The sequence below is a fragment of the Triplophysa dalaica genome, chromosome 14 (genome assembly GCF_015846415.1).
Source record: "Triplophysa dalaica isolate WHDGS20190420 chromosome 14, ASM1584641v1, whole genome shotgun sequence".
NCBI lineage: Eukaryota > Metazoa > Chordata > Actinopteri > Cypriniformes > Nemacheilidae > Triplophysa > Triplophysa dalaica.
This window is the reverse complement of record NC_079555.1, coordinates 22,031,013-22,047,098: the sequence shown is the minus strand read 5'-3', so window position 1 is coordinate 22,047,098 and position 16,086 is coordinate 22,031,013. Positions and strand designations below refer to the sequence as shown.

General features: G+C 38.4%; 2 protein-coding genes across 2 annotated transcripts in view; both read left to right on the top strand.

Moving 5' to 3' along the window:
• gnb5b (guanine nucleotide binding protein (G protein), beta 5b) overlaps positions 1-7,535 on the top strand; it is a 54,317-nt gene extending 46,782 nt beyond the window's left edge. Inside the window, exons 7-12 of the mRNA XM_056766906.1 lie at positions 1,065-1,208; positions 1,400-1,491; positions 3,536-3,584; positions 3,905-4,001; positions 4,906-5,072; positions 6,679-7,535. Coding sequence (XP_056622884.1) covers positions 1,065-1,208; positions 1,400-1,491; positions 3,536-3,584; positions 3,905-4,001; positions 4,906-5,072; positions 6,679-6,690 — 561 coding nt within the window. The 3' untranslated portion in view covers positions 6,691-7,535. The remainder of the gene's footprint in view (positions 1-1,064; positions 1,209-1,399; positions 1,492-3,535; positions 3,585-3,904; positions 4,002-4,905; positions 5,073-6,678) is intronic.
• Positions 7,536-8,991: 1,456 nt separating this feature from the next.
• bcl2l10 (BCL2 like 10) lies at positions 8,992-14,752 on the top strand. The gene is made up of 3 exons (XM_056766938.1): positions 8,992-9,126; positions 9,810-10,220; positions 13,980-14,752. The coding sequence occupies exons 2-3, from the start codon at positions 9,813-9,815 to the stop codon at positions 14,100-14,102; spliced, it is 531 nt and encodes a 176-aa protein (XP_056622916.1). The 5' UTR covers positions 8,992-9,126; positions 9,810-9,812; the 3' UTR covers positions 14,103-14,752.
• Positions 14,753-16,086: the final 1,334 nt, after the last annotated feature.

Below are 16,086 nucleotides of genomic sequence, written 5' to 3'. Positions count from 1 at the left end.
TGTCGTCTCGACACAACGTCGAGAGACCGACAGAAAGGGAACCTGGGTTTCTTTATATTTTTTTACAGGCGTACTCCTATCTGGCGCCCTAACAATTAAGCTTGACCGTAAATCTGATATAATGTCGTATTATTTTGTTGCGAATTGTAGTTTCCACATAAGGGTTCGTGGGTAGAGCCACGCGCCATAACACCAGAGACTTGAGTTAGATACTCTCCTTTAGTGGTAATGTTATCTTGGACAGCCACCGTTACAAATAACACCGCACATTTAAGACCAGTTATATAGATGACTTGACATCGATTACATCACTACTTAAAAAATCCCCATCATCACCTGGTCTTAAAGACTCTGTCTCTCTTTGCCACAACAAATTTGAGCCTTTGAACACATTTTCACACTGGCCAAAGATGATCTATCTTCAAAACACTGATCACAACAATGGTGGTTTGTTGAAATGTCAACATTGCTTCAACATTAATCTCGGGTGCAAAAGTAATATTGATTCGGTACAATTAACATGTACAAATCAACAGTTTTTATCATTGATTCAATGGTTATCATCTGCTCTCTTGCTATCAGGGCTACCTGCAAGTTTGTAAGAATTCTGAAGATCTTGATGAGCTTGTTCAGGTGTGTTTGATTAGGGTTGGAGCCAAACTCTGCAGAAACGTGGATCAAGAAATCCGGAGTTAAGGAACCCTGCTTTATGAGGCCATCATGTTAACGGCCAATTCGTTGCCAATACTTCCACAAGATGCGATGAGGCTCAATACCAGTGATCTCAACCCTGCTCCTGGAGAGCAACTGTCCTACAGACTCCAACTCTAACTGTGTCTGAATTCACCCACTATCTCCTATATAGTGCACTCTATTGGGGGTCCGCCATTTTGTAGTGTTGTCCAAATTCTGAGTAAACAACTCATTCCCTACATTTGATCACTACTTTTACCCACAATGCATTCTGATTTTGAGCGTACATCTGATGTACAGTCGGTCACTCATATTTCCCATGATACAACGCAAATCATGTTATGATCAGCAGGTTTGTGTGTGTGTTTCAGATTCTGACATCAAGCGGTGATGGCTCATGTGCATTATGGGATGTAGAAAGTGCACAACTACTGCAGAGTTTCAACGGTCACACAGCAGATGTTCTCTCACTGAACCTCGCACCTTCTGAGACTGGAAACACCTTTGTGTCAGGGGTCAGAGCTACAAAACCTCCTAATCCATCTAAACATCTATAAACACTACTTGTCTACACTCAAACACACACAACAACATACCTGAGGTCACACTGTTGACGCTATTTTTGGAATTGTTCCCCTCGTGTGGGAAATCAGTTATGTTGGATTATCATTCTTCAGGTTTCTGGAGTGCTTTGTGTGTGTTTCAGGGCTGTGACAGAAAGGCTAATGTGTGGGACATGCGGTCAGGGCAGAACGTTCAGTCCTTTGAGACCCATGAGTCTGACATCAACTGTGTGAAGTGAGTGACTAAACACATAAAAACACATCTATACCAATCCTGAAAAAATCTTCCAAATTTGAAAGCCGTATATTTTCCCATATGGCAATGAAATCATTCACCTGTTTTGCCTTGAATGTCTATTGCTGCGTCCCAATTTGCCTGCTTATATTATGTACTTAAAGTATTTACTATTGTTATGTAAAAGTATTTTACATTTTTGTGCACTCGGACTTACTAAAGCTAAACGTTCATTCATTATTTTGTGTGTAATGTTGACTGTATACTTACATTTATTAATTTAGTGAAGCATCTTTTATTTAATTTTATAAATGCAGTGTAGTTTCACTAAACTCGGCTCTCTGGTGGTGAGTTGTGGGTGATATCTGCCGTTAAGTGTCCAAGGATTCACACTTCGAATTTTCACCGGAAACAGTAGACCACCTGGGGAATTTGAGAATACTCATTTCAGCATACTATGATTTGGGACATACTCATTCTATTTTCTAATACTATTTAGGATGGATAGTATGCGAATTGGGACACAGTTTATGATTGATATTGTTTGTAAAATATGCCAGCCACCATCTTTCTGTAAATCTGCAGCTGTTTCTTTTAATATACCATGATTCTTTTCTAAAGGACTCATCGTATGAGCACATTCAACGTTGGTGTGTTTTATTAGGGTCTTCATGAAATGTCTGGAACATATTTTGCTTAAAAACACTTGATGGCTGTGTAAACAAAATCCTTTTTTCCTCGTCAAAAAACAGCTCCTTTTCACACAACCCCGTTTTGGTGCATGTCTCTTTAAATGATAATGAGTTAAAGCGCATCCCAACCCCCCTTCTGTCCGGCGTGTCAACACAACACACGTGTAGTACTGTGGCAATGGTTAAGCTAAATTATGTTTCCTGAACTCCAATGCTGTTAGTTTCGCTTTTAAACGTCTCAAACCATTTGACTGGAGACAAAAAAATATGTCACGGCAAACAGCGCATCCTAATGTGCTTACTTTGTGCGTGTATGTTTGCCAAAAATCCACGTAATGCGCACACAGGTTTGTAAAAGCATCCCGGCTTGAAGTGATTCTCGCAAACAAGCAGGTTTTTACTTATGGTTTCTGAGGGATTTCCACTAAAAATGAAATAAATCCACTATAGTCAATTCCTAGGTTTGGACTCTGTGCAGCAACTTTATTGCATGCTGTCCATGTACGTTAGCCATGGCATCACGGACACCGCTGTCGCTTGTGAAACTAAAGGTTGGCAGCAGCATTGGTCGAATTGTGTAGATTAAGGGTCGGTAATATTATAATAAGAGCCTGCGTCTATGTCACATCAGGAACGAAATCTAAATATCTCGATTTCTCACATGCTTGTGAAATCTTTATGCCCTTTTTATGCACTTAAACATTTTCATCCAATGGGTCACATGAATTGGCTACATTATAATTATAGTATAATATAGATATAAAAAAGTAATATCTTTAAAATAAAAAAGATTCTTCAAACAAGATTGATTTTTATCCTTGCCGAATAAATTGAAATTATAGGAAAACAAAACAGTTTTGAAACAGATTAATTGCTAATAAACTGTTGATTTTTCAGTGTTAATTCCATTGAATCAATATTCCTTTTGCACCTGTAATGATTTGGAATACCAACGTTATTGTGATCAGTACTTGCTTTGGTTGGGCTCCTGATCCTTTTCTTAATTTAATAGTTTTCTCTTTCAGTGGGGAAACAATGTTTTGAAAAGAACGTATGTGCACTGATAAAGACATAAGGTTATAAAATATATTAGTGGTTTTAAAATTATTGAGTAATAATGACTGATGTAAGCGCTCTGGCTGACACAAAATAAACAGCTTTACTTGTCTCTCCTGAGCTTTGATTTGTTTGAAATTCAGCAGACACTGGACTGGAATGGACACAATACATTTAGAAATGTTGAACAGCATTATCTTTAGCTTAGTGTTGTGGACCCTGCTGATATTTCATATTGTGTCTTGAAATTTCAATCAAAAACATTAACGTGTATTTGTTTGTTTATTTATTTGCAGGTATTATCCTAGTGGTGATGCTTTTGCATCTGGATCTGATGATGCTACAGTGAGTTTACTGAAGAACAGTGATGATCAAGTCTATTTCTAATTGCCTTGTGTACACTGAATGCTCCCTCCAAACATACTGTAGATAAAGATGAGAAAATCATTGCTTTAGTCAGTGAATCCATCACTGATCATTTGATCTGATTTTAATCTTAATGCCCTTTTTATCATGTTGATGAATTGATAAATTCATGTTGCGTGTGTGTTGTTTGTTTGATGTTGATATCACGGATCAAGGTTCATGAAGCGTATTAGTCAACCAGTGATCTATGATAAGCCAGTCAAAGCGTCTCAATCCATCCTTCTGTGATGTCATTTCAGTGTCGCCTGTATGACTTGAGAGCTGATCGTGAGGTGGCCGTCTTCTCTAAAGAGAGTGTCATATTTGGAGCCTCCACTGTGGACTTTTCCCTCAGTGGTGAGACAACAAAATCAAGCCTTTCATTCTCAAAATCAAAAGAAGTTTAGCAGAACATTGTAATGCTATGTGTTATTTTGCATTCAACAAAAGTAAAAACTGGATGAGGAGGGTCAAACACATTCCTATATAGTAGTTAATACAACAAAATGTATATAGTGCTGCCCTGAACAAGTCATTTGACAACGGATGTTCATACAAAGTCCAGAGCACAGAATACATGACCCATGTTCACCAGTGACTGTATAATGCTGAGATTTATTTTTGCACATGGAGGACAATTCGTGGTAGCTAATGAGATTAAGAGCTACAGAGCGAGTCATAGGCAGACGGGTCTTGTCCTCGGTCACATCATGTTTTGTGAACCTTCTAAATAATGGCTTCTGGAAGAAAGTCACAAGGGAGTACATAGTGACAGATGTGTTCTCTTGACTCTTCTATAAACTTCACATATGTTATACAGTATATATAGAGTAAAAAAGACAGTATGCTGATTCAATGAAATATTATAGCTGCTAGCAGCGTTTGCGGGGTTCGAGCAGTTTAAGGCCAATAGACAAAAAAGTCTTTCTTTATTTTCTAAAGTGAATCACTTAATATCAGCTGTAATTACACACAAAATGAGAGGACTAACGTTTGTGTTCACTCGTGATTATATACTTGTGACAGATCTTGTAGTGCTGGAATTTCCAATGTCCTTACATTGTTCACTAGTTTCTGTTTTTGGACTAAATACCACCCTACAAAATGAGTAAATCAGACATTGCATTGCAATAGTTCACCCCCCAAAATCCCCAGTCCATGCTCAATAACTTCAAATGCTCTGTGTGAGAAATAAAGATTTTTTGGGAGAAAACACTGAACATTCAATAAAATACACGTATTCTCTGTATGCTTTTCTCAGGTCGGTTGCTGTTTGCTGGATATAATGACTACACCATTAACGTTTGGGATGTGCTGAAAGGTACCAGGGTGGGGGTTCTCTTTGGCCATGAAAACCGGATTAGCACTGTCCGAGTTTCTCCTGATGGTACGGCATTCTGCTCGGGATCATGGGATAACACCTTGCGGGTGAGTACCAACTCCGAAATTTATCAAATAGGCTTCATGTCATACGTTACCCATATAATGTAGATACAGTAGGGACACATAAAAAATCAAACCGTCTGATAGACCTGTTGTAAACTTTGTGAAGTTTATTCCATTACGTTTGGGAGGGGCATGGTCATGTAATGTGGAGTTAAAAGAATATCAAAACCTCCCACAGATAAACGTAAAAAAATCCACATTCACGCACTACAATTCACAAATGAACGCAAGAGATCCACACGCACAGCAATCCACACGCCCTCTATTTACAAATGCACTTGTCCCAATGCATATGTACAATCCACAAATATATTTTATCTGTACATCTAACTGCAATTTCATGCACAAAAATTACATTACATTAGACATTTGGCAGATCTTTTATCCTAAGTGACTTACATTGCTTTATCCTTTACATTTTACATAGGTATTTGCAATCCCCTGGGATCGAACCCACAACCCACAATCTGCTTTGCATAATAACTTGTAAACGTGTGTGATATGCACTTTTCTACCTGCGGATTCTTTTAAGCCAGTTGTACTGAAACGTTGATTCACAAATTCACAGAAGCTATAGAAATACATAGAAGACTATTCAATTTAGGTGACTACCAAAGACCTGCAGGGCGTTATCTGTTCTGGAGCATTTCTATTAATCTGTTAAGATTTGTCTGAAGAATTCCAGCTGGACAGCTATATATACAAAATAGGAAGATAACATCGGTCTCGGCAGGTATCTTTACAAGGCAACTATGAAAAGCAACCAAAATACATTAGCAGTGATCTGGTCAAGAATGTAGACATGGTTACAGGTCATGTAAGGGATAATGTAAAGGCAGCTTCTTGTTATCTCAGAAATCATCCCAGTTAGTGTGATCAGGACGTGAAGCGGAGGGTCTTGTATATGGTCTTGCCTATTTGGTGATATCAGCCGTCTGCTTGTACGTTATCCCACTTATTACACAGCTACTTGCCACGTGAGAAAATAACTGGATATGAAATGTGAATTGGAAATATCTTATTAGCTCATTTTTACTGAATGCAGACCTTCAGTGAGGAAAAGCTGTTTAGTTCCGTGAGAAACGAAGTTCAAACGTCACGAACTGGCAAATTGGTTTAATCATTTGTAAATATAATGTCAATATGTTATTAATTCATTGATGTGTAATATTAAACTGCCCCTCTCAAAATGATTTGCAGCATCCAGGTTACAGGGTGTTATTAGTTTTGAGCAGTTGTTATTTGGAATGAACAACCCTTGGAATGTCGCGACTGTCCGATCAGAATTAAGTATTCAGATGAGCCGTGTAATAAGATGAGTTGATGTTATAAAAATAGTCAATAGTAAAACTGGCGCTGGTACAGTAAATGCTTTTAAACATTGCACATAAGATTGTTGAATTGGGTCAGATGTAGTTTATAGCAAAGGGTGTGTCTGTAGTGATAGGTGTTTTACACCAGCCTGAGAGCAGGAGGGACTTTACACAACACCCCCCCCAAACCTTTCGTCATTTTAAACCATATTCTGGTTTCCTTTTGCAATCCTTCTATACCAATATCATGCACATTGTCTTTTTATTTTCTGCAGATTTGGGCTTGATGTGTTGGTCTGTACCCGTGTGACAAGAGATGTTTTTCATGGACTTCTTTGTATCGCTGTAGGGAGTCTTATCTGTCAGGCTATTATTTAACACAAATTCATAAATGTCATATGTCATTTATCTTATCTCTAAAGTTATAAACGAAATGAACTCATTCATTCAAGTAGTTATTAAGAATAGCATATTATATTTGAATTATATTTTTGTTGCTATAGTGTTATGTTAGTGATTTACAAAGAGAGACCTTGTGGAACAGGTCTAGTTTAAATGACTATGAGGTGGTTTCCCATACAGGGTTTAAGACTAGCTCTAGAACAAAAATACAGTTTGAGTCGTCTAAACTGAAAACAGCTTGCACTGACATATCTTAAGATACATCAGTGCCAATTCTTTCATCTCAAAACCCACACAAGTAATGTTTTTTGAAAGGCATGCTTGTAAAAACAAATAAATGTCCAGATTTAACTATTGTCTAGTCCTGGCTTTATCTAAACCCTGTCCAGGAAACCAGCCCTACAAATAATGAAAACAGTATTTAAAATTGACTTTACTGCCATTATTTCATATATACTGTAATAATAGTGTGTGTAGTTTACATGATGCTATTATTATAACTATATGAGTTTTGGTTGCGCTTGAATGTAAATAAAACTCTTTTCAGTTTTTCAGTTGTCCTGTTTAGATCAAATGTGTTCTAGTGTTGATCTGAATCAAATGGTTAATTGCTGCATCAATCCACAAACAGTATGCTTTATTCAAGTTGATATACCCTCTGTATTAATTATTGTTTGATGTCTCCAGTTGTTTAATATAGCCACTGTATTCAGAAGAATTAAATGGACTGTTTTAGTGTTTTCAGTGTGGATTTGTATTTATTTTTTGCTGTGGATTTGCTTAAATATTGTTGACGCAAAATAACATCTTTCTTTGTCACAAAGTAAATAATCAGTTTATAGATACATATATTTTAGAAATATATTTTTCCTAAACAATTTAATGCTGAATTAATAAGTATCTCAATAAATACCACTGGTGATCGGTATAGCCACCCTTGTTTTTAAGATGTGTTAATTTGTTTAAAGTCATTACATTCCTACAGGGAAATGTTTACTTGTGACCCTAGACCACAAAACCAGTCATAAGGGTACATTTTTTAAATTAAGATTTACACATAACTTCTGTTCATGATTTTGCTGCATCCACAAAATATTTTCATGAAACATGATCTTTATATCCTAATGATTTTGGGTATAAAAGAAAACTTGATCATTTTCACCCATGTTTTGTTGGCTATTACTACTAATATTCCTGTGCTACTTGTGTCTGGTTTTGTGGTCCAGGGTCACATTTAGTCTACAGAGGGTATTTACGTGAAGTCTAGCGAGTGGCGCCCACTGAGTGGCAGAAAGACTGAATGCATTAGTATTCACCACTATCTGTGCTCTATTAGGAACGGGATAAAGTTGTTGTGCATTTGATTATACAACGTGGTGTGAAAGTGAAGTGGTTTCTGAACATCTTAGTCATATTTTCTAACTCTCTTAAATGCATTTACTATGTTCGATCCGTTTGATCTGTTCAAAATATCTACATAATCAATATCTGTTGATTTTGAAACAAACACTTAGGCACAAAGTATAGACTTTCAATGTGAAATATAGGCTACTTTATTTTTCAGACTTCAAAATATGATTTACTTGATGTTCATAATATCTAAATAATCCATGTCTGTTCAACACTTGGGGACAAACTGTGGACTTTATTTGTCAAATAGACATTATTTTACATTAAGTCTTGCATTTCTCGAACAAACATTTCAACAAAATACAGTCAAACAGAACATATTTGTAAATTTTGAGAGATGTATGATTGCAACAGGAATAATAAACAGTTAGATATTAAATTAACTTTCAGTCCTATTTCATCATCCGATTTACACCGAAAATACTCCATGTGTTCCTGGAATGAAAAAATATATAAAGGACACTCCCTGCAACCTTCCAGGTGTTCCATCTTCCATGAGACTGTAAAGGGCACAAAACTATAAAAAACTATGATATACTACAACGATTTTAAATTGTAATTACAATATGTGAAAGATGTATATACATAGATTTTTCACAAAACTGGACAGAACTCATCCTGCTCCAGAAACGCGTGGCGCTGCCGGCGCGCCCCTCCGGCTTGAGACTCGTGGTCTGGATCGTGTGTCCTAAAACGAGTGGCTGCGGGCCTGCAGCTGGATACTATTGCTGGAAATTGTCCGCCCACACTGGACACACCCCTCTCTGACGACCGGCGTACGGTAGGGCGTGTCTAAAAGAGAGGAGGCGTGGATTTAAAGAGTGCGGAATGTCGGAAGAGCGTCTGATGCGTGATCGGACTGCCGCTTGTGAATCTGTCGGTGGAGAGCGCAGACTGACATCGCTGGGAGGGTGAGTCGATGTATTATTTTCACGTTTGTAAACAAATAATCATCCAATACATACGAAAATGTCTACATTTCACCGACAGAGTTAGAACAGATAGCGGAATTTGTGTGTATTTTTAGACGGACTGTGTGTTATTGCGCGTCTTTGTGTTCTGGTGCGCAATGGCGCAGCCGGCTTTGTGTTTCGCACAGTTGCGCACGACAATATAAGGTTTTATCAAATATCTTTCATTTATGTAGATACTACGTTTATGCGGTGGGTCATTGCTATTTAAACAAGTTGGAGGTTTCTACTGGTTCGTATTAATCCGTTTCTTTCCACGAGGTTATTACACAGATGAAGGCCGTTATTATAAATGATCTACCGATCTCTGGATTCAGTGTTCTCGAGTTGTCCTGTGTACGAATACCGTGAAGGAAGTTATTGAATTCAAATGAAAGTTTTACTTTTTATATGGTGACATTTCGGGAGGAGATATTCGGTCACTGTCAGTTTCTCAACAATAACAAAAGCTGTTATCATGTATAATGTAAATCATGTATAATGAAAATGGTTTGTTTTTGGAGGGCTTTTCAGATCAGTTATATTTTGTGTGTAAAAGCCACCAAACGTACGTGACGATAAAAGGCTGTATGTGTCATTTATATGACATGTCATTTATATTGTTTTATGTTCCTGACTTTCAGAAAATGTCTTGTTGGTTGAGGGAAGAGACGTTTGTGCTGGCAGAAGATTACGTGGGTTTCTGCAGCGGGGTCCAACAGACGCCTCCCAGCGAGTCAGCACAAGCCATGAGATACCTGGCCAAAGAGATGGAGCAGCAGCACAGCGGCAAATTCAGATCTCTCTCCCAGGAGTTCCTGGACACCTGCGGATCCGATCCTAGCCAGTGTCTGCACAGGGTCATGAGGGAACTGGTGGGAGATGGGAAACTGAACTGGGGAAGGGTGGTCTCCATCTTTGCTTTCACTGGAGTGCTGGCCAGTGAGCTTCTCTCCAGGCGAGGGAATTCGGAGTGCTCACCGAGACTCGCCGAGACCGTAGCGGAGTACCTGGGTGGGGAAAAGCGAGACTGGCTGATGGAAAACGGAGGCTGGGTAAGCATAGCAATACTGTGTTTGGTGTGGTACCCATCTACGTTTCAGCGCTTGTGAAAAACTGACTAGTGCCTCGGACAGGGGAAGAACCTGGATGTTATCCATAGGTTTCAATTTAAATCTGAACGAGTATTTGGCGAGGGGGGTTTTCCACACCTAGAGGAACCTAGCCACGCAGCCCACGCTCATGTTTGGTTAATGTGTGGGTGGTGTCTCGCTTCACATTTCTCGTAATTGTTCATGTATTTTAAAGGCCAGCTCATTTGTGCGTGTGTTTGATCTTTTGGGTGTTCTTTCTATCGGTGTTATGTCAGAGATCTCTACTATAATCTGTAGGTAGGGATCTTTCAGTGGAGAACAGCATCCGCCGCCTTGTGGCTGCTCTCTTTGTGTCAGTTAGTGACTGCTTTAAGCCAAAGAATCTTGCCAATGCTTGTGGGGACGTTACACTGCTCTTTAAAGTACATTTCAAACTGCTCTGCGATGTCCCATCAAGTCTCTTTTCTTGGTTTGACTTCTTCCACTCGAATGCGCTGAACTAGGAATGTTTACTCTACAGTCCCCTGCCAAAATAACTCCAGGAGATCAGCTGTCACAACATGACCACAATGAGAGATCAGGCCAACATTTACCTGAGTAAATCAGATGGCATTATTCTACTCTTTTAGAAGAAACATTAAATGAATGTGATAATGGTCAAAAAGTATACGAAATAATTTGATTAAACACAAGAGCAAACAGATGTGCCATAAAGTTTTGTTGTTTTCTTTATTATAAACTAATACGATAAACATGACAAATAAAGTGTATATGAATTTAAAACTTAAAATAATCCCAACCAGTGTAATATAAGCTTGTTGTTATGGTTATGATGAATTTCCACCACAGTACTGTGTGACGCAGGCTCTATACGTCAGTGTGCCATATTGTTGACTCATTTTCATTCACTTCTTCCTAATATAGCAGACTATTAAATGAATGAACTAATTCCAAGTCAGATTTTGTGTCGTCAGAATCGAGTGTATTTTAGGAGCCGGGAGCTGTTTTCCTATGACACCTGCAGACAACCATAGATATATATATATATATAACTAGATGGCGCATTCGAGTGCTCCAGATGTGTCTGCCATTTTTAGTGTCATTTAACACAATCGTGAATACGTTTTTACTATAGTAGCAAACTCACAGTCAGCCTGCTCTTGAGCGTTCACAGGCCGATTTGATATTCCACATGTATTCTATTCCACATGTCAATAACAGATTCTTTTGCATGATGATTTTGATCTAACCTGTGTTATACTCTGGCTGGTTTTGGCTGATGCTGAACAGTGTTTAACTGTAGATTTCCAAAACATGAAACAAGTACAGTTTAACAAAAATCTAAACAGACACGGTAACATTGAGTAACTGTCAAACTGGTAATCCTTTCATCCCTATCCTTGTTTTGTGGCCTTCCAAATATATGTGACTTTCTTATGTCTGTTGTTTTTCTTTCAAAAATGTCACTGCTGCTTTTCCATACAGTGACCAGAGGCTGTGATGCTCCATAGAGCAAAGTACCATAAAATGATCAGAAATGTATTCTATACAAGTCTTGTCAAGTCATTTTGTTGCCCTGTGTAAGACACCGAGCAGAAGTGTTTGACTGTGCCCATGCTCTTCAACCTTGTCTGTCTGTTGTGAGTCATGTCTGAGCGAATAGTTTGTGACATCATGCATTCTTACAGGTGAGGAATAACATGACCGAATGTGTACGGTCTCTTTAACCCCTTAGGTTTATATTCTTTGTTCTAATCTATAAGGATGTCACCAGTGATGTCTGATATGGTCCAGTTGAACTCCATGTCTTGTGCCATAAGGCAAATGGCAACATGCATTTGAATGAAGGGTTTGAGAGGCCTGGCGTAGCTCTTTCTTTCTCTGATCTGTTTTGTCTTTATGTGGCAGCTGTTGAAAGCAGAGCTAAAGGCCTCTCATCCATTTGGTCTATTGTGTGTAAAGCGCATGGTTGGTTTCTATTGCTTCGCTCATATGATTCTAAGCTGTGCACCTGGACTCAGTAGAGCAGGTGTTGCGTCTGAAGAAGCTTTCCGTTTTTTTGCTGCGTCCAGACAGTTACACCCGTATGTCCCTCTATGTGTAACTCTAATAACTTGACAATAACGTTGTACTTGTTATATTTGCATTAGCTAGCACAAAATAACAATGAACAACAACATTTATTCATCTTACTTCAAGATCATTTCAGCGTTTAATAGAACTAACACTTGTGAAGACTAATAAATGCTCAGAAATGACATTATTCACAGTTAGTTCATGCATTTACTCAGAGTACAAATACAACCTGATTGTAAAGTTAAACACTATTTAAGAAAGCTATTTACTTTGGTTTGGGCTAATTCCTCTGACCCTGACCAAAATGATCCATGGAAACATGGTGTCCGTACAGTTACACTATGGTAAGCAATAATTCACCATGGTTTTGCTACAGTGACCATACGTTCTTACACCGTGTCTACACAAGACGCCAAACCATGCGGATTGTCATGTCGCATCCAGTGTGGATGAAATTTTGACTCATAATGGGTTCTAATGCGTTCTATTGTTGTCCAGTGTAAAAACGTATAGTTGCTTCAACAACCTTTTTTTGTCTTAAGTGGTTCCATAAAGAACCTTTAACATCCAAAGAACCTTTCTGTTTCACAACAGGTTCGTATTGGTGGAAAAAGGTTCTTCAAATTATGAAAAGATAAGAAAGAGATGGTTCTTTAAAGAGCCTTGGACTGAATGGTTCTTCTGTGGCATCGCTGTGGAAAACTTTTGAAGCATCTTTATTTTCAAGAGTGTAGTTTAACAAAGGTATTTGTTGGAGAATCATGAGTATCATAATGACAATCAATCTACTGCAATGAAACACTGCAGGAGTTTGAAGTCATAACCTGATTTCTGCAGAAAACGCAGGGACATCGACACATGAACATGGCGCTGAATCGTCATTGGCTGCTTTAAGTGTCAGTCAGTCAGACGGCCTCTTGGGCTTGTTTTGCATGATAGGGAGTCAGCTGCCTTGCTTTGAAAGTGCAGAAACATTGTTAGTTTGTGGTAATTCATTTACAATTGTTAACAAATTCTCCTATAATCTGAGAAAAATAACTTTTGTTAATCAGTTTAAGATACACAAATTGTCATTTGACTTCCTTCTTACCAGTTAATGGTCGATTAGTGAGCATCAGTCAGGAAAAAAGTCTGCAGAACAACTACATACATTTATTCATTCAGCAGACACTTTTATTCAAAGCGACTTACTGATGGTGTAAACGATGGAAGCAATCTGGTCAACTAAAAGCATAAGTGCAGTCAAAAAAGACTGGTCTCATACAGCCATGTATAGCGTTTGAGAGTGGTTGAGCTAACAAAAGCTGAGGTGTATATATAGAGTGTAATGTTACAGAAGAATAGACAGGTCATGGATCTCATGTCTGAACCACTGACACTGTGACTACACCGGACGCGAGCAGCGCCACACGACATCAAAACCTGCTTGTTCCTACTGGGTTTTGTCGTGTCGCTCCGCACCACATCCAGTGTAGGCTAAATGTGATATTAAAATGTGTTGTGTTATGGTGTGGCGTCTGTTGTAGACACGGTGTGAGTGAGCTCATTCTCCTGGCCATGAGGTTATGTGACCGTTTTCATTTGCTGCATTTCTCCTCATGGTGTCATGCTTAAACTCACCCTGCTTCCTTCTGTCTGTTTCAGGAGGGTTTCTACAGGTTTTTCCACACCGCCAGAGAGTTAAAGCAAGAGTCCTCGATGAAGACTGCACTGTTCGCAGCAGCAGGAGTGGGTTTAGCTGGTCTAACCTTTCTCTTGGTCCGCTAAAGGCGTATTGCCCACAAACACACACACCTGCCCTTACCTTGCTCTTCATTTCTATCAAGATAAAATGGCTCTTAAAGGGTAACACATCTGTAAGTTCTCAGTCAAATTCTTTTCTCGTCATCAAAACGTATAAAGCACACCTGTTGATTTTAAACATGGCCTTAACATGGGACAAGAACTCTTTGCATGTCCTAATAGGTGCTTTTTGTTTTGTAATTCCTTTCGTCACTTGTTTCTGTGTACATCTTGTTAGTTTAGATAGAATTTACTGTTTGTTTTGTGAGGATGGGATGAAAGCACAGTTCTATTTTCCTCAGTCAAGCGAGCGTTCACTTTGAATGGCTGTGTCACACGAGAAAGTGCAGAATATATTTGATAATTCTTTGCCCTGACTGTGTTTCACTTTGGGTTTCTTGCTAAAGTCATTTGTTATAAAGGTGCTATCTTGTTGAGCCTCTTGCATAATTTGTGATTATTCTCCCCAATTGTAAATGACCAGTTTACGTTGTAAATGTATTTATTTACCTTTTAAGAACAAATGATTGATATTTAGGCTATTCCCAAAAATTGACAAAACATTATATTTTTCCATTGTTTTATTTATTAACCTCTTTCTTAAAAAAATGATGTTACTGTAAAGATGAACTCAATCCAATCTTGTTTGCCTGTTTATTTTGTGTGCTGTATATGCAGTGAGCTTGAGTGTTTGTGTTGGTATCATTTGGGACGTGTTTATGCCGCAAACTAATGTGTTTTACATCTAGTTGAATATGAACTTACCATGCTGGCAGATAAGCCTTCTAAAGGGGAGTGTATCGCCTCCTTTGAGAGGTTTATTATTGCCACTAGAAATGCGCAAGTAGGTTTGCACATCCTTCAGCAACATTCTTTAGTACTCGCTGACCATAAAGCTGATGGTTGATTTAGAGTCATTTTTAATTATCTGACGTTTTCTCAATTGGGACATTTTTTATTTCCCGTTTAATTTATAAGTAAAAAAGGGAATTCTCAGCAGTTTTGTGGAAGGTAAAAATGATTAAAGTCTGCTTTAAGGCTGAATTTCAGGGTTGCCAGATCCCCGTAACAAAAACCATCCCAATGGCAAATCAAGTCTAGCCCTGAAACCCAAGCTCAAAATGTTACTCCTATGCCTATAATATTGTACAGTCACTATTATTCAAAACTTAAACATTGTTCTTGAAAATAACTTTGCAACCCTGCTCACTTTGATGTGCTTCTGATATACAGATGTTAAATTGCATTGTATTTTCAAATGCAAATTAAGTTTAAAGTGAATCCTGTTGTCAGCTCTGGAAAGACTTTGGATGCGTGGAGGGAGCTCAGCTCTACCTAAAGCCTTCATAACTGAATGACGGTCTGAAGTGTGTCTGTATTTACACAGCTTTTTTTATCTTGTGCTTTTAGTTTGCATGGTGGACTGAATTTGTCAGTGCTTTGCATTCGCTCTTCCGTTCTGGCCCTTATCTCTATGTCTTTCACGGATATAATGCAGCATCACATGTATTTTCTCCGTTCACAGGCTGCTGGACTTTATCCTGCTCTTTGTCCAAACAATCATGCAAATGCTCAGCTTTGCTCCAACCCAAACTAGTCCAACAAAACCTGGACGTATTGTATGAATATGTAAAAATGTAGCAATTTTTGGATGATTTATTTTGCAGACAAAGCTGTAAATAAAAATGCATGTTTGCAGTTTTTTTCCGCGTATGGCATTACTTTCTCACCTGCTCTCGTCATAACATCAGTAGTCTCTTTGAAGCCATTCTCTGCTGTGTTTTAATGAACAATGGTACAGATACCAGCATCAAAGTCCAGGTGGTGATGTGGGATGTCTTTGATTGTATTGTAAGCAACTGTTTCTGCAAAGGCATGCTGGTCCTGAGAACGCAAGAGTTACATAAAATGGTATCGAGAGCTTTGGATGAAGTTGTCATTGGTCACACATTTGCTTCACCCAGACCAG

What these genes read in the sequence shown, in the direction of transcription:
- bcl2l10 (XM_056766938.1), top strand. Translation starts at nt 9,813, where the DNA reads ATGTCTTGTTGGTTGAGGGAAGAGACGTTTGTGCTGGCAGAAGATTAC. An exon ending in TGATGGAAAACGGAGGCTGG is followed by an intron (nt 10,221 to 13,979) that starts GTAAGCATAGCA and finishes TGTCTGTTTCAG; the next exon opens with GAGGGTTTCTACAGGTTTTT.